General features: G+C 39.6%; 4 protein-coding genes across 5 annotated transcripts; all 4 read right to left on the minus strand.

Moving 5' to 3' along the window:
* LOC109820825 lies at positions 4,117-4,818 on the minus strand. Its single transcript, XM_020387018.1, has 3 exons — positions 4,763-4,818; positions 4,298-4,652; positions 4,117-4,209 (listed from the first exon to the last, which is right to left on the minus strand). The coding sequence occupies exons 1-3, from the start codon at positions 4,816-4,818 to the stop codon at positions 4,117-4,119; spliced, it is 504 nt and encodes a 167-aa protein (XP_020242607.1).
* LOC109820453 lies at positions 5,976-6,811 on the minus strand. Of its 2 annotated transcripts, XM_020386596.1 has the most exons (4): positions 6,677-6,811; positions 6,438-6,540; positions 6,302-6,361; positions 5,976-6,231 (listed from the first exon to the last, which is right to left on the minus strand). In XM_020386596.1, the coding sequence occupies exons 2-4, from the start codon at positions 6,538-6,540 to the stop codon at positions 5,984-5,986; spliced, it is 411 nt and encodes a 136-aa protein (XP_020242185.1). In that variant the 5' UTR covers positions 6,677-6,811; the 3' UTR covers positions 5,976-5,983. The 2 variants fall into 2 exon arrangements, with proteins under 2 accessions (XP_020242185.1, XP_020242186.1); XM_020386597.1 differs by lacking the exon at positions 6,677-6,811 and having other exon boundaries at positions 6,438-6,638.
* On the minus strand, positions 7,837-13,772 carry LOC109820826 (probable WRKY transcription factor 61). The gene is made up of 6 exons (XM_020387019.1): positions 13,694-13,772; positions 13,382-13,444; positions 12,388-12,864; positions 10,205-10,318; positions 8,405-8,892; positions 7,837-8,352 (listed from the first exon to the last, which is right to left on the minus strand). Exons 1-6 carry the CDS (start codon positions 13,745-13,747, stop codon positions 7,959-7,961), a joined length of 1,590 nt encoding a protein of 529 aa, XP_020242608.1. The 5' UTR covers positions 13,748-13,772; the 3' UTR covers positions 7,837-7,958.
* On the minus strand, positions 13,800-15,582 carry LOC109820827 (uncharacterized mitochondrial protein AtMg00810-like). Its single transcript, XM_020387020.1, has 3 exons — positions 15,508-15,582; positions 14,830-15,465; positions 13,800-13,913 (listed from the first exon to the last, which is right to left on the minus strand). The coding sequence occupies exons 1-3, from the start codon at positions 15,580-15,582 to the stop codon at positions 13,800-13,802; spliced, it is 825 nt and encodes a 274-aa protein (XP_020242609.1).

Genomic DNA, 22,121 nt, shown 5'->3' on the forward strand with positions numbered 1-22,121 from the left:
CGTTTCAATTTCTCACTTCGATAAACGAAGTCAGAATCATAAACCCCTCACGGTTCAATCAGAATCTGTGATTTGGTGGTCCACGAGTCAAAGCGCTCCCGGCACAGGCAAAGATCCCACAAAAGCAGTGATCCAAACAACGATCCTGCGTTTATTTTCTCAAGAGTTGTAATTTTCTTTTTGTTGTGTAAAAGAGTCTTATAAAAAGGCTGTTTTCTTTGAATTTATTGTAATCGACCGAAGATATAATGAATTCGACAACGAAACCAACTTTTGGCGAAAACAAACCTTAAATTTGTTGCTATTGAAATTGGCGGGTTCTGCACATTTTCCCACCAAACTAATAATGAGAAAACTATTATTTCCTCGCTAATTGGTTTTTTTAATGAGGAAACGGTTCCTCGTAAAACAAAAAATTTAGCGGGAAATTATTTAATTTCTCGTCAATGAATTTGTCGGGTGTTGCAAATTTTTCCGCTAAATTAATAGTGAGAAAACTATAAATTCCTCGCTAATAGGTTCTTTTTAACGAGGAAACAGTTTCTCGTAAAAACAAAAACTTTTAGCGAGGAAGCCTTAAATTTGTCACCATTAAAATTGGCGGTTTTTTCCCGCCAAACTAATAATGAGGAAACTATTATTTCCTCGCTAATTGATTCTTTTGATAAGAAAACGTTTCCTCCCAGATTATGGATCTTCAGTGAGGAAATCATACTTTGTCGTTGTTACATTTGGCGGGTTTTCCTCTATTTTCCGCTAAAAGAGCAGCGATGAAATGATTATTTCCTCGTTAAATGTGCATTTCACGATGAAAAAGTTCATCACCAAAATCTCATATTTCCTCACCAATAAAATAACTAGTTAGGAGACCAAATTATGATAATCTTTAGTGAGGAACTAAAATTTTCTTCGTAGAAGGTGGTTTACTGTGAGGAAAATATATTCCTCGTAGAAGACCTACTGATATTTACTGATAAAATAATATTTTCCTCGTCGAAAGTGATATTTGTTGAGGAAAATAATTTTCTCGTAAAAAAGTTGGTCGCTAAAAGACCTGTCTGTTGTAGTGAGTCCCTTTACAGAGGAACTGTTTCCACAAGAAAAAGATACATATAATGAAGAAAATCAATTTTCTTGTTAAAGATTTACCTTTAATGAGGAACAGTTTCCTCGCTGAAAGATACTTACAACGACAAAAATAGATTTTTATAACTTTTATTATATATAAATTAAATATTATTCTCGTATCATTAGCGAGGAAACTGTAGTTTAGCGATGAAAAAGGTATGAGATTAGGTGAGGAAAAATATCGAGGCTAAAAAGTAACAACGAGAAAAGAATATATTCATCGTGAAAAGGATTTCATGAGAATTTATAATATTCCTCGCAGAAACTTTTCTTGACCACCCTACCGTGAGGAAATGGTGACCAAAGTTTTTTCCTCACCAACATACTATGGCGAGGAAATCTCGACTTTCAACGATAAACTTGTTCCTCGCGGATTAGCTTTTCTGTTGTAGTGATTATCACAAAAGAGCTATATCGATAAAGTACTCAAAAGGTTTGGCATGTAAGATTGCAGACCAGGTGACACCCTTGTTGCTAAAGGAGACAAATTCAGTCTCATTCAGTGTCCTAAAGGCAACCTTAAAATTCAAGAAATGCAGAAAATTTCCTATGCTTCAGCTGTAGGAAGTCTAATGTATGCTCAGGTGTGTACGCATCCGAATATTACGTACATTGTTAGTATGTTAGGCGGATACTTAATCAACCCTAGTATGGATCATTAGATAGCAGTCAAAAGTATTATGAGGTATCTTTAAAAAATAAAAGATTATATGCTCACATACAGAAAATCAGAACAGCTGGAGGTCATTGGGTACTCTGATTCTGATTTTGCTGGATGTCAAGATTGCAGAAAGTCTACATCAGGCTACATTTATATGTTAGCAGGAGGAGCTATATCATAAAAAAGTATCAAACAGACACTCGTAGCTTTCTCCACTATGGCAGTAGAATTTGTAGCTTGCTATGAGGCATCCAATCATAGAATATGGTTGTAAAATTTTGTCACTGGACTGCGCATTCTGCAAAAGGTTGAAAGACCACTAAAGTTTTTTTGTGATAATAAATCTACAGTGATATATTTCAATAACAACATGAGCTCAACTAAGTCAAAACATATTGACATTAAGTTTCTGGTTATGAAAGAAAGGGTACAGAGTGGACAGATATCCATAGAGTTGCACATTGGAAAAAACTCCATGATAGATGATCCTCTTACAAAAGGATTGTCATCTAAGGTCTTTCATGAGCATACTGCTGATCATATGAGTGTGGTATTATTTGAGGATATCATGATTTAGTGGGAGTATGTAATTTTGGTGCTTTATGTTTGGTTGTATTGTCTGATTAGATTAATGTATTCAGTTAAGACACTCTGTTACATTATATTTGGTTTTGACCTCACTAAAGTTTAAGGTAGGGCCAGTTGAAAATAGACATGTACTGATCATATTACATGTAATTTTCATGCTGCACATCCATGATTGATCTATGTCATTAGATTGTATTAGTATATGTGACCATTGATGAGTCGAGTCATGATAAATGTGACGAAGGCTGCTTTGATCCTATATTGATATAGTCAATGGGCGAGATTGTTTGAAAATACCTTTATTTATGATAGCAATTTTTTGAGCTCATAAGGTTATACACACTTTAAGAAAACATATGGTGCCCAAGTAGGAGATTATTGGATTTAAATCTAATTAAATCTATTTGTGGGCACATATGTTATATCAGTGTGTGTTGTTATCTTTGTAATTAACCCGTATAAAGTGATCAATCATGTAATTGGATTAATGAGTGTTTAAATATGTCATGGGCTAATTATGGAGATACCAGATCGTAATTCTAATTTAATGAGCGACTAAATTAGAAAACTGCAAGTCTATATAAAGGGGTTATGGTCCCTAATCTTATGGTTGAGTTCTCGTTCTCTTATCCCCATCTAAAGAGAAATATTAGGGAGAGAGCTTTCAAGATTAGAAGATCCAAAACCCTAATTCAGATTCGTGTAATGGATTCAGGTATTGCTTCCGCGCTCTTATTGTTTTAATCTCTTTGGATAAATCACGATTATTAGATCTATTTTAGATCGATCTTAAGTACCAACAATAACCCCTTTATTTACAAAGGAAATAGTGATTAAAATAAATCTGACTGCGTGAATCATTTTAATTTATCCTTCTTTATTCTAATAATGGGTTAACTACTTCTAATTATGCATCATATTCCATATTAGGACCTTAGGCTCAATGAATTAGGTGAGGTGTTAAGGAGAGTTAACCCCTCCTTAGCCCATCAAATGCACAATATTTGCAATCAGTTAAATCTCTCTTAATCAAACACAAGAATTATAAATGGATTAAGATAACCCTACAAATGTTAAAATTAATTAACCTCTACAAAAGAAAGGCTTACTTATCCATCACTTTTAGACCGGTTGCAATAAACCTTTTATCACTAGTAGAAAATCGACCAAACTAGACGGAAATTTCCGTCTAGGTTGATTGCAATTCCGTCTAGATTAGTTCATCTAGACGGAATTCCGTCTAGTTTGATTGGTTTATTTTGCTTCCGTCTATATTACTTCAAACTAGACGGAATTCCGTCTAGATTGATCAATCTAGACGGAAGTCAACCTAGAATTCCGTCTGGGTTGGCAACCCAGACGGAATTCCGTCTGGATTGCTAACCCAGACGAAATTTCTGTCTGGGTTGGTTTTTTACAACCTAGACGGAATTTCCGTCTAGATTGATTCAATCTAGACAGAATTCCGTCTAGATTGTTTTTTTTTCAGGAAAAAAAATTAATTAAAATTTGGATTTCCCTGTACAATTACATTAATATTTGAATACATCCAGAAAATATTGTACACGTCACATTCAACCATCCAATTGTACAAATCCAACCATCCACTTCAAAATATACATCAATCAGTTCCGTCTAAAACACATCCAACAACATATATACTAACAATGCACATAACTAAGATATGATACACGACATGAATAAATGTAGTGTTATAACAAATAAAACTGTTTATTGCATTAAAAATAAAAAAACCGCATCCATCGTCGTCGGCGGGGGGTATCTCTATCCCGATTACGAGAACGGGTGCTGCTCCCTCCAATATCTCCACTCTGAATGTTTAATTGAATAATCATTATGTGGTGTTTGATAACATATTAGATAAAAATGAATTTATAAATATAAGAAAAAATAAGGTACCTGAGCACTACTCTGTCTAGCGCCAGAATTATCGCCAATCGAGCTAATGATCCGTATGACACCACCATACGCGCTATAAGGAATAGCACCGCCTAAATATTGTATAACATACCCCATGAGATCGTCCATCGAGTTCGCCGTCAGCGCAACTCTAGTCATCTCATTAGTCACCTGAATATGCAGCTCCGGGTCAATTTTGTCAATCAGATACGCAGAGATACGTGCGACAAATGGCATAGCCTGGAAACTGCTTGTGGCTGCTCTCGTCGATGTAGATGGTGTGGAGGATGCTGTGGACGATCTGATGCTTATACCAGGTGAAGCTCCGACACCATGTAGAGGATATCTTCCTCTCCTATTATTAGGGAGAAATAAATATTAAACTTTGCTCTCAAATTCAATAATGGTAAACAAATATAAATAGTATGTAGTATTCAAATTGATTCGATTTTTCACCATCCTTACCTATTATGACCCATCAGGTTCTGTGTGAGATTGATGTTCTCCTCTGCAGAAAGCATGTGAGGGTCTGGCTCGGTTTGTTCCTCCTCCTGCGAAATGTAGACAGATGCAGCCTCCTTGGATGCGGTCTCAAATCCCTCCTAAAGCACAAATTTATAGTTAATTCAAGATAATGACCATATTATTTGTGTTCTCGTTTCCTCGTAATGTTAACAAAATAGAATTAATAATACTACTCAAGATATGTATAAATCTCACCACTAACTCGAGATTTTTTGTGATCTTATCCCGATTCCTCTCATCACCCCTATATTGTTCACGAAAAGTACCATATGCCGCTCTGGCCCTCAAGTGTATCGGCATTAATGATTTCCCCTGTCATATTATAAATTATGAGATTTCATAATCATACTAAACATTAAGATCTTTTAAATCTTTAAATGACATATACCGTATCTTGACAATAAACATCCTCCAGATTGGCGTAGGAGTGTGAGCCCAAGTGATGGTCATGCAGCTTCTTTCTTCTATTTTCTGACCCCTTCGTGGATTTATTCTTTAAAAAAAATTCTGTAAATATAAAATGAAATAATATCTTAAAATTATAAACTAAATTTCATGAAACTAACCTTGGCGGCATCGCTGTCCCAATACATGAGGAGAGCCGTGAAATGAATCTCGTCAACTCGGTCATCGAGGTTTAAAAACCTCTGCCAGTCCTCCTCATACCTGTCATAGGTTTCATGTTTGATCTCATGCCTCCATTGTTTGAGGACTGCTTCAACCTTGACATTAAACACATAATTCCAAGCCCCCTCAAAGTCCTCAAGGCAGAAGCAGTCCTGTAGATTTACATACACATTTAGTAAGGATAATTTAATATCAATTACTAATTATTAATAAATGAAAATCTAAAACAATATGCACTTACCATAAGCGCAGTCCATATCGCCTCGTATGCGGTCCATGGTAATTCTCGAAAATGAAAATAAGGGTTGATAATGGTCGCTCTACGCACGAGAACCCCAATATATGCATTCAATCGGGCCGACCAAGGACCAACGGGTAAATTAGAACTATTCCACCTAATAATGGCCCTCATTCCTCTTGGCGGTTGTTTAGACTTAGGCTTACCTCCGCCACGTCATCCCTCTATGCGATCTGACTTAGCACCTACAATAATAACAACATGATAATATATCATATAATATACAAATGTGAAAATTAAAAGTATTTATATAATTTACCATTCGCTATCTCTCTTTCTTTTGCTGCGAGTGCAACAGCTTTCCTAGTCTCCAACATAGGAAGCATTTCCTGATACCTTCTCGCAGCACGTGGGTGGTACTTCCTTGAGTCAGCCTTGGACTTATGAGAGTCCGGAGGTAAAGGTAAACTGAGAAAGTCCTGGGTCTTTGGCCGCAAGTCAGTATGGAATGTATATGATGGATATGTCGGGGTCCAAGTAGCACCTACATAAGAAAGAAGAATCATTAATATTAAATTTTAATTGAACATTATCAATTATTAAATATTTAATACCTGCGTCGGGGGATGGTTCTGGTGCTGCATCAGAGGGGCCGGGTGATGAATATCCAGCATCTACAACAAATGAACACTATGAGCTAGATAACTAAAAATTTATAAAACATGTTAAAGTATTAATTAATTTTTATACCTGCATCCGGAGATGGTAGTGGATCATCAGCACCACTACCTGGGGTGATACTCCGTGAGCGATCACCCTCCAGGTCAAAGAGCCTCCTCATCCTCCTCCTCATCTGCAAATATAATAAAGACAATCGTTAAGAAAAAATTGTATACATGCTCATGAGATATGTTGTTATGAAATGCATTATTGTTTTTATTATGATAAGATAAAAATCGATAATATGGTGTAACATATATAGTTCATACCTACATCCAGCGCCACATTCTGTGCGTAAGAGAATTCTTGCCAAACATCATCAGATGAACCGATTGGTTCACTATAATTATCTTCACTTTCTTCAATATTTTTTTCATTGTTATTAGGAAGAACAACAGATCTTGGCTCCTTGTACAAAACCACCCAATCAGACATGACATTCGGATCTTTCACATAGAAGCACTGATCAGCTTGTTCTGCGAAAATGAATTTCTCATCCGTATATACTTCTCGGTGAAGATTGACTAGTGTAAATCCATAATGATCCTTTTGCTTTTTTGCAGGACACCACCGAACCTTGAACATCGTGTAAGTACATTGTTTTGGTTTACCAAACCCGTAAATTACCTCAACGATATCTTCTAATTGGCCATAATATAATATGTCAGCTAGAATTGGATTCTGATCTCTTATACTTGAAAAACATTCTTGGGCAAACAAGCCCATGACCCCACTGTTCTGAGTTACGAGAGGGGGGGGGGGGTGGGGGGGGGGTGGCGGCTGATTTGCCCTGGACAAACTTAATAGTTTGCCCTAGGCAACCTAGACGAAAATCCGTCTAGGTTGCTTCAACCTAGACGGAAATCCGTTTGCCCTGGGCAAACTTAATAGTTTGCCCTAGGCAACCTAGACGGAATTCCATCTAGGTTGCTTCAACCTAGACGGAAATCCGTCTAGACGGAATTCCGTCTAGGTTGAGTTTTCCGTCTCGTTTGACAAACTAGACGAAATTTTCCGTCTAGTTTGATCCAAACTAGACGGAACAAACTAGACGGAAGTTTTCCGTCTAGTTTGCTCCAACCTAGACGGAAATTTTTTCCGTCTAGTTTGTTCCGTCTAGTTTGGTCGATTTTCTACTAGTGTATTTACAAAGAAAATAATGATTAAATTAAATCTAACTTCACGATATAATCAATTTAATTTATATATCCTCATTTGTTCTAATTAATGGGTTAATTACTTTAATCCTTGCTGTTGATTTCTCCACCTTAAACCATTTCATCATACAAAAACTCATACGAATAGTGTTTCGTTAATTAATGCTACAGCTGCATTCTTGTAACAGTCATACACGAACGAGAGAAGTTAACTCTAGAGCTGAAAAAATATCAAATATAAACATCAATTTGCATGTATACATCCCTATTTTTATAGCAACATATGCTTGAATATCTACTTAACGTACACCAAACAATCTCATGCAACAATTAACCAAAAACTTTACAACCCTAATCCTTACAAATATAAACATACATGTATATATCACCTACTTCATTCATTATGCTCCCTCTTATCTACAGACCTGAACATCATTGAGCTGCCTCCTCCACTATAACTCGAGCCCTGCAGTTCATTCCCCTGACCTCCTTGGCCTCCAACGTACGAACTAATCGCTGCGGCCACCACAGACTGAAAGCTAGGATCTGACGTTATCGCCTTAGCAATTATATCAGTTGACGACGAGGGATTATTATAAGCAGATCTTTGCCAATAGTTTTGCATTGGATGAGGGTACATGGTAGAAAATGAGTTTGATTGTGAGGTGAGGTCTAGTGTGATTGTGGGGTGAGAAGAGGAGTAGGAGGGGGGAGTACTCATGAATTGGTTTGAGAAGTAGAGTTGGCTTGATGAGGTGGCGGTAGGCCCAGGAGGGGTGGGGCCGGAGGTGAGGATGGAGGCAGCGGCCGAGGTTGTTGAGGCAATGGCGGTCTACAGACCTGAACATCATTGAGCTGCCTCCTCCACTATAACTCGAGCCCTGCAGTTCATTCCCCTGACCTCCTTGGCCTCCAACGTACGAACTAATCGCTGCGGCCACCACAGACTGAAAGCTAGGATCTGACGTTATCGCCTTAGCAATTATATCAGTTGACGACGAGGGATTATTATAAGCAGATCTTTGCCAATAGTTTTGCATTGGATGAGGGTACATGGTAGAAAATGAGTTTGATTGTGAGGTGAGGTCTAGTGTGATTGTGGGGTGAGAAGAGGAGTAGGAGGGGGGAGTACTCATGAATTGGTTTGAGAAGTAGAGTTGGCTTGATGAGGTGGCGGTAGGCCCAGGAGGGGTGGGGCCGGAGGTGAGGATGGAGGCAGCGGCCGAGGTTGTTGAGGCAATGGCGGTGGCGGCGAGAGGGAGAGGGTGGTTGTGGGTCCCTTCGTAGGTTGTGATTAGTATTGACATGTCGTCTATGCATCTTTGTACCTAAGAATTTGGCCAAAATATGATTAGTGAAAGAAATGTACCTACAGTGTAGACCAAGATAATGCTAGCTTTTTCTATATTTCCTTTTCAATCTCTTCCAATAGTGTTTAACTCATCGATCAGTTCATTCTTAATAAACATATTTAACCATTCATTATGGAGAAAAGGATTTATTCTAGTCCAATGTTAGTTGTGCACTATCGATCAACTAATTATGAAATTGTGTGTGAAGTGTTAGAATATAAAACTATAATTCTCAAACCTTATTATAATTTTAGATTTTTTATAAAATGGCTAGAGTGCTTTTCAGATGGTATCAGAGCCAATCATGGTTCGAATGTTGCCGGACACGAACTTACTATGGATTTTTTATAAAAAACTCTACTGCTACTTAAGATTGCAGGTTTCAGCCCATAAAAAAGCAAGTTCTCCCTGAGGGATTTTCACATGAGAAATAACTCTTTCAGAAGAATAAAGTTAGCATAGTTCCTAGTATATATATAAGTGTTAGTGTTTGGTCATCTTTATGTTGCTAATTAGTACAATCTTGTGAACAATTTATAATTAATTCAGATAAATATTGATCAGAATAAAATTGGGATATCAGTTATACTTAATTACCTCCTAGTGCACTGCCCGTTGTATATATGTAGATGTTCTACAGCAGAATATCTATATTTCTTATAATTATATTATCAATTTTAATAGCACTTACTAAATAATTATAGTACATATATGTAATAGTACTACACATAATAGCGCATTCTACACAAACATTTGCATGACTGTATCCCTTTAGTATGTAGGTAGTTATATGCTTGTTTGTTAATTTATGGATGACAAATCTGGGGACATAATTAATTGAGTTCAAATAGAACAATTTTCTGAGCAGTTGTTATTTACTAGAAAAATTAACACAGACATCAGATGGTATATATACATTTATATTTACCAGGTATAACATTCTAAGTTTTTCATATTCTAAAATTCCAAGTACTAGTGTGAACACCGTGTAAAGCACGACATATCTTTTTTTTCCCGCTACAGTAATCTCGGTTTTAAATGCTACAACATTTTTTGAATTTTTTTAGTTGCTACAGTATTTTTAAAGTTCAAAATGCTACAGTATCTATAGTTATAATGCTACAGTAAATAATAATGTAGTATTGTTGTGGCATAAATAGTGCTTCTTGAGGGTTCTCTTATTTGTATAGAGGAATAGATGTGTGAAGATCCATATGTCATAAATCATAATTAAGTTCGGTTGAATTTAAGTCAGAATGTACAACAGCAGTCATAATTACATCAGTACCTGCTTTCTCACTGGACATCCTGCTTTAACCGTGCAACGAAAATATGCTCGAGGACATGGATTTCCTTTCGACACCTTCTGCCCATATTTTCTCCATTGACACCCATCGTTCATCTTCAAATTACAAATTTAAAAGATACCATAAATCAACTAAAATCAAATTTTCGTTTTAATTAGTATTAATCATGCTATTGAATCAAAATGTGGTTTTTGTGTAGTTTTTTATTCCCTGGATATGCCTAGGGCTGTCATGTGTAATTAACGTTTCAACAGATTAACGGAAAAGTTTCATTTACCTTAAAAAAAGCCATGCATGCTATATATAGAAACAATCATGAATGCATGAGCTTTTGAAGAACTATGGAAGAAGCATTTATTCCCAAGAGCTATGCTAAACATTGACATAAGGAAAGCTTTGGATACAATCAGTTGGGATATCTCTAATGAGTTTACCAATTGGGTTATGATATGCATCTCTTATTCTAAATATTCTATTTTACTTAATGGTTCTATGCATGGATACTTCAAAGGTGAAAGAGGGTTGAGGCGGGGAGACCCCCTATTCCCATATCTGTTTATTATAGGCATGGAATTCCTCTCTAGGAACATGAATATGTTGAAGCAAGATAAGAAGTTCAAGTTTCATCCTAAGTGTGGAAAGCTCAAGATCACACATCTCACTTTTGTTGATGACCTTCTCCTGATATGTAAAGGGGATTTTTACTCAATTCAAAAGTTATATCAATGTGTCAAGGATTTTGGAGTCACTTCTGGCCTTGAAGCAAATCTCTCAAAATGTTCTATTTTCTATGGAGGAGTAGAGGACTCTGTTAAAAACTCAATTCATAGGTGTCTGGGTTTTCCTGAAGGAGTCTTACCTATAAGGTATCTTGGTGTTCCTCTAATATGCAAGAGATTGTCATATGTTGATTGCACTCTTCTTTTTCAGAAAAATCTCTAGTCAATTTCAAACATGGCTGAAGCACAGGCACTTATCATATGCTGGTAAACTTCATGTCATCAAGACTGTTATATTGGGTGTTCAAATTTTTTGGACTTCTAATTATATTTTACAAGCAAAGGTCCTGCAGAAGATTGATGATTTGTGTAGAGATTTCTTATGGGGCAAAGCAGATCAGGCTTTTAAATCCCCGCTGGTTGCTTGGGATAAAGTTTGTAAGGAGAAGAAATTTGGATGATTGGGGATATTCTCAGCAAATACATGGAACATAGCCTTTGCATTAAGAACCATATGGAACCATATGGTACATACATATAAATAAGGAGTTACTGTGGATAAAATGGATCCACTGCAACTATTTAAAAGATACATCAATTTGGCAAGTTACAATGAGAAAAGGAGATTCTTGGTTATGGAAACAACTGCTCAACTGGAATCTTTTGTTGGATTGGTTTGTTGATGTTTTGAAGCAAATTATCAGCTCTTGTCATAGGAATTCAAAAGCGTGCTTATCTGAGCTATATTCAAAAATTTCCCCATCAACTACTAAGGTACCATGGTTCACAACAATATGGGATAACTTGAGCTACCCAAAGCACTGTTTCATTCTGTGGCTAGCTTTTGCAAAACAGGCTTCTTACAAGAGATAGACTGCTCAAATGAGGAATCATCAACTCTGGTCTCTGTTGTTTATGTAATGATGCAGTTCTAGAATCCTGAAACCATCTTTTTTTCGAATGCAGCTTCACGAATGCGGTTTGGAATGGGATCATAGATTGGCTTCAATTCGGTTGGAAGGTATGTAACTGGAATCTTTTGTTGGATTGGTTCGTTTACAGGCTGAGAGGACGAGGATTTAAGCAAAGAGTGAAAAGAATGACATTTTCTTCTACCATCTACGGGTTGTGGAGGGAGCGCAACACTAGATTTTTCAAATCGAAATCCAGGAGCGTTGAGCAGATTATCAGAGAAATTAAAGTTGATATCATGACTATCATCTAAAATGGTTAATATCCAACAGAAAAAAAGAATGACTTATATCACTATAAAGCCATTGTATATACTTAGCTGGTCTTAGTTTTCTTTTTTCTGTTGATTTCTTGATTGATTTTTTAGTTCATATACTGAATATCTGATGTACATATACTTCCCATTTGATAAATGAATAAAATTCTTCATTGACCAAAAAAAAATCATGAATGCATGAGATTAGTATACATACTGTTGGTGCTTCACATCTTGCTCTCACTGAAACCCTAGCTCTCTTCGCATTGCTCTGTGGTGCAATCTGATCATCATTTTCACTTATCACATTCTTCAATTTTTCTTCTTCCTTTAGCTTATCAAAACTGCTACTATCCGGGCTCAAACTCGAAGCAGGCACAGACTCAGATTTATGCTGATATTCCAAGCCAAGAGTAAGGCCTTGGTTCATTTCGTATTCATTCTCTGAATATTCGATATCTTTCTTGTACTTCTTGATCTCGGTTGAGCTTGTGCTGAGGCTGAGTTTGACAAGTTCATGAGGCTCTTGTTCGACAGGGTTTTTAACTTGACTATTATCTTGTTGTACAATGTTGAAGCAGTGCATTTGGAGAGACTGATACTCCTTCATTATTCGTGCTAAGATTGTCTTCAACCGTTCGTTCTCTTCTTTTACTTCTCCTATCTTGATTCTGGTGGATGCAAGTTGATCCTCCTAATTAATGGCACACACATTAATATAATCATAGTAAGCTAATCTTTCATTTTGTTTAGTTCTTATAAGTCAAAATATATTTAAGGAGATTTGACTGTAAGGAAAGATTTTCGAAAGACATATTTGCATTTAATAGATGGAATTGTTATCAGGCATATTTTCAGATAAAACTTTTATCTCTCAAGCTTCTGTTCATGTATCAAGAATATTCGGTAGGTTGTCGAGGTCAAAAACTTACAAATCTAGAAATGTATTGTTCATTTGTTTAGATATTATTTACTGGAAATTACCAGCACAAGCTAAAATCATAACAATAAAATACTTACATCGACTGTCAAACTAATCAATCGAAGAAATACGTATGCATATCTATAAATGTCTGCAGCGATGTTGTTTTGATATAGTGACAATTGGATCGATTGTATTTTGATATAATTAATGAATTACACTATGTTGTGACAATTGGATCGATTGTATTTTGATATAGTTAATGAATAGCACCAAGTTTATAATTTACCAGTGGCTCATGGCATGAATCCTTTTGAAACTTTTTGTTTGATGTCATAGTTTCACCTCCAACCTGCAAGATTTACAATCAATTGATGAAATATATTAATTTCCATAAAAGTTAACCCACCAATGAAAATTTTAATTTAAACATTTAGAAATTAATACCCTGAAATTAATCCTAACAAGAAGTCTTCTGATCATTGATAATAATTTCATGATGATGATCAACTATACCAAAATGAGAGAGAGAGAGAGAGAGAGAGAGAGAGAGAGAGAGAGAGAGAGAGAGAGAGAGAGAGAGAGAGAGAGAGAGTGGTACCTCTTCATTTCCTCCACCCTTGTCATGATCACTAATCCTCGGTGTCTTCTCCATTACAAAGTACAAACAAATTAACCAAATCAATGTCTCCTCCTTATCTCGTTATTTATCTTTCGGCTTGCGGTCCTCCCTTAATTGTCTTATAAAGAGGAAACCCACCAACCTCTGACTTTGCCTTATCAAGGTTCAAAGCCAAAGACTTTATCTGATCTGTAATTTGCTTTAAACCACATAAACAATAAAAATGTCAACTAGCACGAAGTGACCAATTGCAGGAAGCAAAAGGAAAAGAGAAGGGGAAAAAAACGTGATTTCAACGTGTGAGACGTGCTTGTCTGGGTTGTGCATGTGTCATTGGCCATACTCTCCGGCACTGTACTTTGAACTTTACGGCCTTTTAATTTGATCCTAGTCAAACCCAAAAACCTATAAAGGGCATCCTATAGAATATATAGCCGATTAGCATGAATCATGATTCATAAATTATTATTGATTATCTTTACCGTAGTACTATATATTAGTACGTGCAGTCTGCACTTGTCTGTGTTGATAGGTAATCTTAATGAAATGATAGTTAATTATAATCTTAATGAAATGATAGTTAATGTGTACATCAAGATTTGTGCTAGATTAGATATCTCAATCCATTGTTAATCTATTTGATTTTCTATAGAGAACATCTATATGTTTTTCCTCAGTTACCTAGTAGATTCTGTTGGGATTATGTTTTTGATTCTTTGTGTAGAATGAAAAGCCTTCAACTTATTATGAAACCTCTTGGGCTTATATAGGCCCGTACAAACACAACTTACAAATAAACCCCTAAATGTTATCAATATGTCAACACTCCTCCTCAAGATGGGCGAAAGATATCTACTAAGCCCATCTTGTCACATCCTCTAATCATATCTAATGAGCTAAGTCCCTTAGTCAGACAGTCTGTTGTCTGGTCCTTAATTAGTTGGAACATGACTTAACTCCAGTAGTCCACTGTCCAACTTCTCTTTGATGAAGAATCTATCGATCTCGATGTGTTTAGTTCTATCATGCTGCACTGGGTTGTTGGCGATACTGATGGCTGACTTGTTATCACACCACAGCTTCATCTTGGCTCCTTGATCCAGCTTCAGTTCCACCAGCATATTCTTCAACCATAATAATTCCGTAACTCCCAAGGTCATAACTCTATACTCTACTTCAGCTGTTGATCTTGCCACCACTGACTGCTTTTTGCTCTTCCACGAGACCAAGTTGTCTCCTATAAAGATGCAGCATCCTGAGGTGGACCTCCTGTCATCAGCACAGTTAGCCCAATCAGAGTCACAGTAACCCTCAATGTTCACATGTTCATTCTTCCTGAATATCAGCCCTTTTCCGGGAGCACTCTTCAAATACCTTAGAATTTGGTACACTGCGCCCATATGACCCTTCCTCGGATCATGCATGTAGCGGCTCACCACGCTCACTGTAAAAGAGATATTGGGACGTGTATGACTCAAATAGATCAACCTTCTCACCAGCCTCTGGTATCTGTCACGATCAATTGGTTCTCCAGCCTTAGCGTCCAGCTTGAACTTCTGGTCGATCGGTGCAGTTACAGGCTTGCACCCTAACATCCCTGACCCTTTGAGAAGATCCAGTGCATACTTCCTTTGGGATAGGACAATCCATTCAGCTCCTCGAGCTATTTCTATTCCAATAAAGTATCGAAGCAAGCCAAGATCTTTCACCTTGAATTCTTTTTCCAGTCTTACTTTGAGTTGGGCAATCTCCTTCTCATCATCCACTGTAATAATCATATCATCCACATATACCGTAAGCATGGTAATATGGTCTCCACTCCTTCGAAAGAACACGGTATGATCGGCGTTAATCTGCTGGTACCCCATACCTATCATAGCCCTCCTGAATCTGTCAAACCAAGCACGAGGAGACTGCTTCAGCCCATAGAGAGACTTTTTCAATCTGCAGACCTAGCCCACTGTTTTCGTCGAAAGTTGCCTTCATCATTGATTTCATTAAAACTTCAAACGTTACAAATGAATTCGAACAACAAAGAAATAAAAATTATAACTTTCTTGAAAATAAACACAAGATCCGTTCGTCGTCTCTTGCTTGCGTGGGTCTTTAGCCTGTGACGGGGATGTTGATATCCGTGGACTACCTGGCAATCAGATCTGATCCAGAGCTTCGTCGATCCGCGAGGAGATCTAGAAACTTGAAGCGCCTATCTCGATAAAAGCGAGATATTTGCTCTTCTTAGTATTACCACAACGAGATAATACTAAGGATCGGGTACGGGTGATGTAGATCTGACGAAGAACTCTCTTGCGTTGAAGTGCTCGATCACTCTTCACTCCGGCAGGGCTTCGCCAATTCTCAAAAAATCCATATCTGAAAAAATAAGGCCTAAGGCTTGTATTTATAGGCATGAGGGGTTGCGGAGCGGTTAAAACCACTTAAAGGGGTCAAATTCACGCTGAGACACCCTAGGGGTATCTTGGCCTGGCCGAGACACCCTTGGGGTGTCTCGGCTAAACCGAGACACCCTTGGGGTGTATCGGCTTGGCCGAGACACCCTATTATCTGTAGAATGAATGAGACACGAAGGGCATTGTTCCCTTTGTAAACATTGCGGGGCTCCCGATTAGCCCGCACCTTCGTTATTCCGGAATTCTGTCAGCTCACGTAGTTCGTCGATTCACTTCAAACGTTCACCGACGTCAATCGAACTCCTGTGAACTGGATAGTGACGTTCATCGTCATTCCTTAACACTGAGCTGTTCATAGAGACCTATAGGTAATTTTCGATGCCTACAGATACCCCCTCCAAAGCGTTCCGGACTCGTTTCTTTTATAGAAGAGTCTGGAATACTTTGGATGTGATTGGTCCAACCTTCAGTCAGCGTAAAGGTTCTGTATTTATCTTCGATTCTTGACTCTTTCGACTTTCAGTCTACTCGATGTTTTGGTGAATAGGTGAAGTTCTTCCGGCGCTGCGTTTATCGTCTGGCCGTCGTCGAAGTCTCAAATCTATAACTGATGAGTTGAGTTTGGCTCGTGTTATTGAGTTGACTTTTTGATCATAACGCGTTGACTTTTTGATCGCAACGTGTTGACCGGCGTTGACCTAGGGTTACGCGTTGATCGGTGTTGATCCTAGGGTTTCAAACGTCGTACGTTGACACAGTTTGGTCGCAACGCGTTGACTGGCGTTGACCTAGGGTTACGCGTTGACCGACGTTGACCTTAGGGTTTCGAACGTCGAACGTTGACTTTTTGGTCGTAACGCGTTGACTGGTGTTGACCTAGGGTTACGCGTTGACCGGCGTTGACCCTAGGGTTTCGAACGTCGAACATTGACTTTTTGGTCGCAACACGTTGACTGGCGTTGACCTAGGGTTACGCGTTGACCGGTGTTGACCCTAGGGTTTCGAACGTCGTTCGTTGACACAGTTTATACTCGTCGTTGACTGGCGTTGACCTAGGGTTACGCGTTGACCAGCGTTGACCTTAGGGTTTTGAACCATCATGCGTTGAGATTGTTTAGATCCGTTCTGCACATAACGTTGTGCTAAAAGAGTTAACTCTTTTAGTGCTACGACATTGAATACGTAGACTTCGTCTTTCTCACGGGAATAGACTACCCGGCAACGCGTGTTAGGCGCTGACTTATCCTTACTTAGGATTCAGGATAAAAATCCCCAGACTCGGATTCTGGTGTCTTTTTCAATCGGTAAAAGACTAAACCGGCAACGCGTGTTAGGCGTTGGCTTATCCCTGCTTAGGCTTCGGGATAAAATTCCCCGTGCGTGTGAGGCACGGATTATGGTGTTATTAATAACAACCTGCCACAATGTTGAATATGTGGTCTTTTGTCCTTTTTACGGTCAAAGACTATCCGGCAATGCGTGTTAGACATAGACTTTGGGATTTTTGGCAAATCCCCAGCCATCAACGGGTTTGACGTGCCTTTACCGATTACCGTTTGAATCGGGCTAGCATGTGAATTATTAAAACTCGTTTCACATGTAACGTTGTGCTAAGAGAATTGCTTCTCTTAGACTTAATGCTATGATTTTGAATACATAGACTTCGCCATTTCTTACGAGAATATGGCATTCGGCAACGCGTATTAGGCGTTGACTCATCCCTACTTAGGATTCGGGATGAAAGTCCCCAGAATTGTACTCTGGTGTCTTTTTCAATCGGTGAAAGACTAAACCGGCAACGCGTGTTAGGCGTTGACTTATCCCTTCTTAGGATTCGGGATAAAATTCCCCGTACCTGTGAGGCACATATTTTGGGAGTTGAAAAAGGTGGTGTCTTCTCTTGGGGCAAAGACGAACCCGAAATGGGAGAGGAAGAATTTTATATTCTATCTCCCGACACTGAAGAAGAAGAATTTTATATTCTATCTTCAGCTGGAAAGGAGACTCGAGGTGGGATCTCCACCCCCAGAATCCGAAAAGATGAAACTAGGAGTGGGACCTCCACTCCGAGAATCGAAAAATTCGGATAATCCTAACTGTCAGAAGGTTTGATTACCGAACTAAAGGTGAATTTCTCGTTTATCGAGAGTGAATTGTGGTTTTGGTCTTTACTGTAGGAAGGTTTGACCAAGCAGGAGTTTGAGGTGATCCTAATTGTAGGAAGGTTTGATCACCCGATTTGAAAGTGGACCTCTCGTTCATGGAGGGAATCGAGAGGAGATTTTGGCTATGGTCCTAACTGTAGGAAGGTTTGACCTGGAAGCAAATGGAGTGGAATACAAGTAGCAGTAGAAATAATGGTTTGTACTGGCCACTCGATGAAGGGTTTTGACATTAAGTAACTAGGACTTAACACGTCAAGCTTTGGAAATTGTCATGAATTGGCGGACAGAAAATTTAGTGGACCCATCGTCAATTGACTTGATCATTGGGGGATTTTTTATGAGGAAAGATTAATCTGTCAAAAGGATCGAATCTCGTCTCAACAAGATAACTCATGAGAATTAGTGAATTTGATAACAATAATGGAAAACATTCCAACCTTTAGAGTTTAAATGTGGATGTTTTACTTATCACTTTTATAGTGATTGGGTTATCCCTAAGAATATCACCTGTGATATTCTTTCGGGAACTTCCCGATACATGAATAATCCACCCCCAGTTTTCCTTGTGGCACCGGGTCCGACATTGTACTCAGTTATATGACCGGGTTATCCTTAAGAATATTACATATAAAAATTCTCCAAGAACTTCCCGTGAAAGAAATGAAACAGTTTAGACTCATATACATGTTGGAGTATCAGGGAGCAGTTTAACCTCTTATACCGGTCGGAGGATTGAGAAGCAGTTTATACTCTTATACTCTTCGGAGTGTTAAGAAGCAGTTTATACTCTTATACTTGTCGGAGTCTTAAGAAGCAGTTTATACTCCAGTTTATACTCTTATACTTGTCAGAGTCTTAAGAAGCAGTTTATACTCTTATACTTGTCGGAGTCTTGCCGTTCTCAATTGGCTTACCCTAGCGTTATAACGCCGGCTTCAATCAGGATTTGGATGATGTTCTTTAAAGTAAAGCACGCCTTGGTGGGATGAAGGATCCTCCTGTGATATGCGCAGTACTTTGGATCCGCAGTATTGTCAGCTTCCTCCTGATTGACGATAGGTGGTAGCTTGATCTTGTTGTTTTTAAGGAGGGATTCGAAGATGGCTGGAACGTCTTCGTCCTTAAAGGAATACTCTTTTTGGAGTTTCGGTTCCGAAGTCTTTTGTTGCCTTCGGGATTGCTGTTGTGACCTTGATTGTTGAGGCGCCTTTTGTTGCTGCTGTTGCGGTTGCGCTTGCACCTCGAACGTTTGATTCGCGTCCACGGCATTTGCATGTGCTTTTCCTTTACCCTTAGGGACAAAGTTTGGTTGCGGAGCATTATTTGCTATTTGACCCCTTTCCGCCTTCTTCCTTTTAAGGAATCGTTCGGCTCGTTCTCCTCGCACCTTCAAATCCTTCCAGGTCTTTGGCGGTGCCATTCCCATAGCTTCGAGGATGTCCAATGAAAGGTTATTGTGACAAGTCTCGAGGATAAAGTCTTCACTGACCGGATCCCTGTAATTCATTGCTTTATTTCGGAACCTCTTCACGAAGTTTTCGACTGTCTTACCATTCTTTTGCTTCTCATCAAATAGAGTGCCGATTGAGACTTCGGTGTCGTCGTCGAAGAAGTTCGTTAGAAACATATCCTCCATGTCGTCCCAACTGCTGATACTCCCCGGCTTGAGGCGACGATACTAATCGAAGGCCGCTCCGCGAAGAGTGCCAACGAATGACCGCACCATTAAGGGTTCATTCCCGGAGATTATTCCTAAGTGAGACTTAAAATATATTAAGTGTTGGGTAGGGGAACCCTTTCCATCAAACGGCGTAAAGTTGATTAAATTGAACTTTGCCGGATATGGAATTGATTCCCACTCCCTTGGGTATGGACATGGTATGCCGGACCTCTTCACTTCTTGAGCATTCATCAACGCGTTGATTTTGCTCTCCAAATCCTTCATTTTCTTGTATTCACTCGCATCTGTCTTTGAGTGGCTTCTGGGAGAGGTAACGTGGTCCTCCTTCGCATTATCATCCGAGGGACCGCCTCCGTTATTGTTGTTGACAGGAGGGATAGTTATGTTGACATTATCCTCTTCCCGTTCATTCTCCTCTTGATTCGGATTATTGCGACGACTGGGTTCTCCTTGGTGAGTTGTCAGAGCCGCGATTTGCTGGTCATGCATCTCTCTCATCTGCTGCATGGCCATCTCCATCTCGAATTTGAAAGCTTCCTTCTGCTTAGTCAAGGCATCTTCAAGCATCTTGCTTACTTGTTCGGCACTAATCATAAGTGATTCATAAGGCTGTCCCGCACTAGACGCCGTGTCATCGGATGCTATAGCCGAGTAGGAGTCTGAACCAGCATCTGACACCTCCTCTTCCAAAGGAAGTCCCTTTTGCATCCTTTGGTAGTTCTTTCGCCTATTGATCCCTGACCGCAATCGAGTCATGCGCTGGGATGCTTCGGCAAGTTGATCTGAGCTAGAGTGTCAATACCGAGACTCTCTTTGGGGTTTTAGAACAGCAGCATTCTGACAACACCGCCTTGATGATGTTGGCACACGGACAGTGAGGTTCCGTGTCTCGAGCATCTCTCTTTCGAGACTTACTCGTATCCCCAGCTCTATAGTACAACTCATCAGTTTGATAACTGGAGCAACCCATAGAGTGTTGGCATGACTTCCCAGGTATAACACAATCATCATCAGACGAATGTGTTTCCCTCTGGGGATATGACGCTTTATTAGCGTTTTCAAAAGTCGCTCGTTCAAGTCTACGCTTTTGCGAGCGTGAAAACTTAACGGGCTCTTGAACTTCGACACGCAATCCAATGCGGTCGGTAACATGGGCTTTCCCTTTGTTATCTTTCTTGGGGGGATTAGCACGACCCCCAGTCTGGTTCGTTGTTTGGGGACCTTTCAACGGTCCCAATCGCTCCTTGACAGGTGCTTTACCTCGGTTTTCCGGTAAAGGACCGAGACGACCTTTCAAAGGAACCTTGGATCTAGAAAGACCCACGTTCTTACCTAGCTCCGCCGGAGGTGCGGGGGCAAGGGAAACGGGATCTGGATTTGATGAAGTTTGGGCGGCCATTCCGTCCACTTTTGCCTTTGGTGCCGGTTTTGTCTTTGGCACCCACATCTGCTTGTGTTTTGACGGCTTCTTGACTGTCTCTTCTTTCTGCATCTCTTCCGCTTTCTGCAGAAGGACTCGGGCATGCGCAAGCAATGCGCGGCGTTTCTTGATTCGCTCTTCGAGGGTTGAGCGAGTCCTCTTGACGCGAACCCATTCGTTCGTTTCTGTCTTGGAGGAGGAGTTGGTTGTGCGCCGTTGTTGCTCTTGGCGCTGTCTGGACTTTAGATCCTCATTGTAGCGGATCCCGTCCATCGATTCTGCGGCCTTGGCCAATTGTCGCGCAAGGCGTTGACGCCGTCTTTGACGTGCCCTCTTCGACAAGGTTGGAGCACCTTCAGCAGTTGACTTTGTGGCGGAAGGGAGATCTGGATCTGCAGCTTCGACCACGTTGGACGCCATAGGAGCGTCGCGGGGAGTAGGTGCAATAGCGGCGAGGGGATCTTGGATCTTCGATCCTGAGGGCCCGCGAGCACTCTTGGAAGAGGAAGTCTTCCTACGCCTATTTGGAGAGGCGGATCTGGAGGAGGAGGAAGAGAGGTACTCTTCAAACTTCTGTTGATCGAACTCGTATTCGATCTCTTCGTTCACCCGGATCTTGAAGGCCGGTTGCGTCACGACGGCCTCGGCAGCGAGGCCGTTGGCTCCCACTGTGGTCGCCAGCTTGTTTTCATCGAAAGTTGCCTTCATCATTGATTTCATTAAAACTTCA

The sequence above is a fragment of the Asparagus officinalis genome, chromosome 8 (assembly GCF_001876935.1).
Source record: "Asparagus officinalis chromosome 8, Aspof.V1, whole genome shotgun sequence".
Lineage (NCBI taxonomy): Eukaryota > Viridiplantae > Streptophyta > Magnoliopsida > Asparagales > Asparagaceae > Asparagus > Asparagus officinalis.

Bases quoted from the DNA above. Each gene is read 5' to 3' on its own strand.
- LOC109820827 (XM_020387020.1), bottom strand. From the start codon at position 15,582: ATGGGGTACCAGCAGATTAACGCCGATCATACCGTGTTCTTTCGAAGG. The intron at 15,466-15,507 runs GTATATGTGGAT...GATGATGAGAAG, and splicing joins ACCATATTACCATGCTTACG to GAGATTGCCCAACTCAAAGT. The intron at 13,914-14,829 runs GTGGAACTGAAG...TGTGGTTTAAAG, and splicing joins TATGGTTGAAGAATATGCTG to CAAATTACAGATCAGATAAA.
- LOC109820826 (XM_020387019.1), bottom strand. From the start codon at position 13,747: ATGGAGAAGACACCGAGGATTAGTGATCATGACAAGGGTGGAGGAAAT. The intron at 12,865-13,381 runs GTAAATTATAAA...GCCATTAATTAG, and splicing joins ATTCATGCCATGAGCCACTG to GAGGATCAACTTGCATCCAC. The intron at 8,353-8,404 runs GTCTGTAGACCG...CTCCATCCTCAC, and splicing joins GGCAGCTCAATGATGTTCAG to CTCCGGCCCCACCCCTCCTG.
- LOC109820825 (XM_020387018.1), bottom strand. From the start codon at position 4,818: ATGCTTTCTGCAGAGGAGAACATCAATCTCACACAGAACCTGATGGGT. The intron at 4,653-4,762 runs GTAAGGATGGTG...CCCTAATAATAG, and splicing joins AACCTGATGGGTCATAATAG to GAGAGGAAGATATCCTCTAC. The intron at 4,210-4,297 runs GTACCTTATTTT...TTAAACATTCAG, and splicing joins CTAGACAGAGTAGTGCTCAG to AGTGGAGATATTGGAGGGAG.
- LOC109820453 (XM_020386596.1), bottom strand. From the start codon at position 6,540: ATGAGGAGGAGGATGAGGAGGCTCTTTGACCTGGAGGGTGATCGCTCA. The intron at 6,362-6,437 runs GTATAAAAATTA...CATTTGTTGTAG, and splicing joins ACTACCATCTCCGGATGCAG to ATGCTGGATATTCATCACCC. The intron at 6,232-6,301 runs GTATTAAATATT...TTTCTTATGTAG, and splicing joins AGAACCATCCCCCGACGCAG to GTGCTACTTGGACCCCGACA.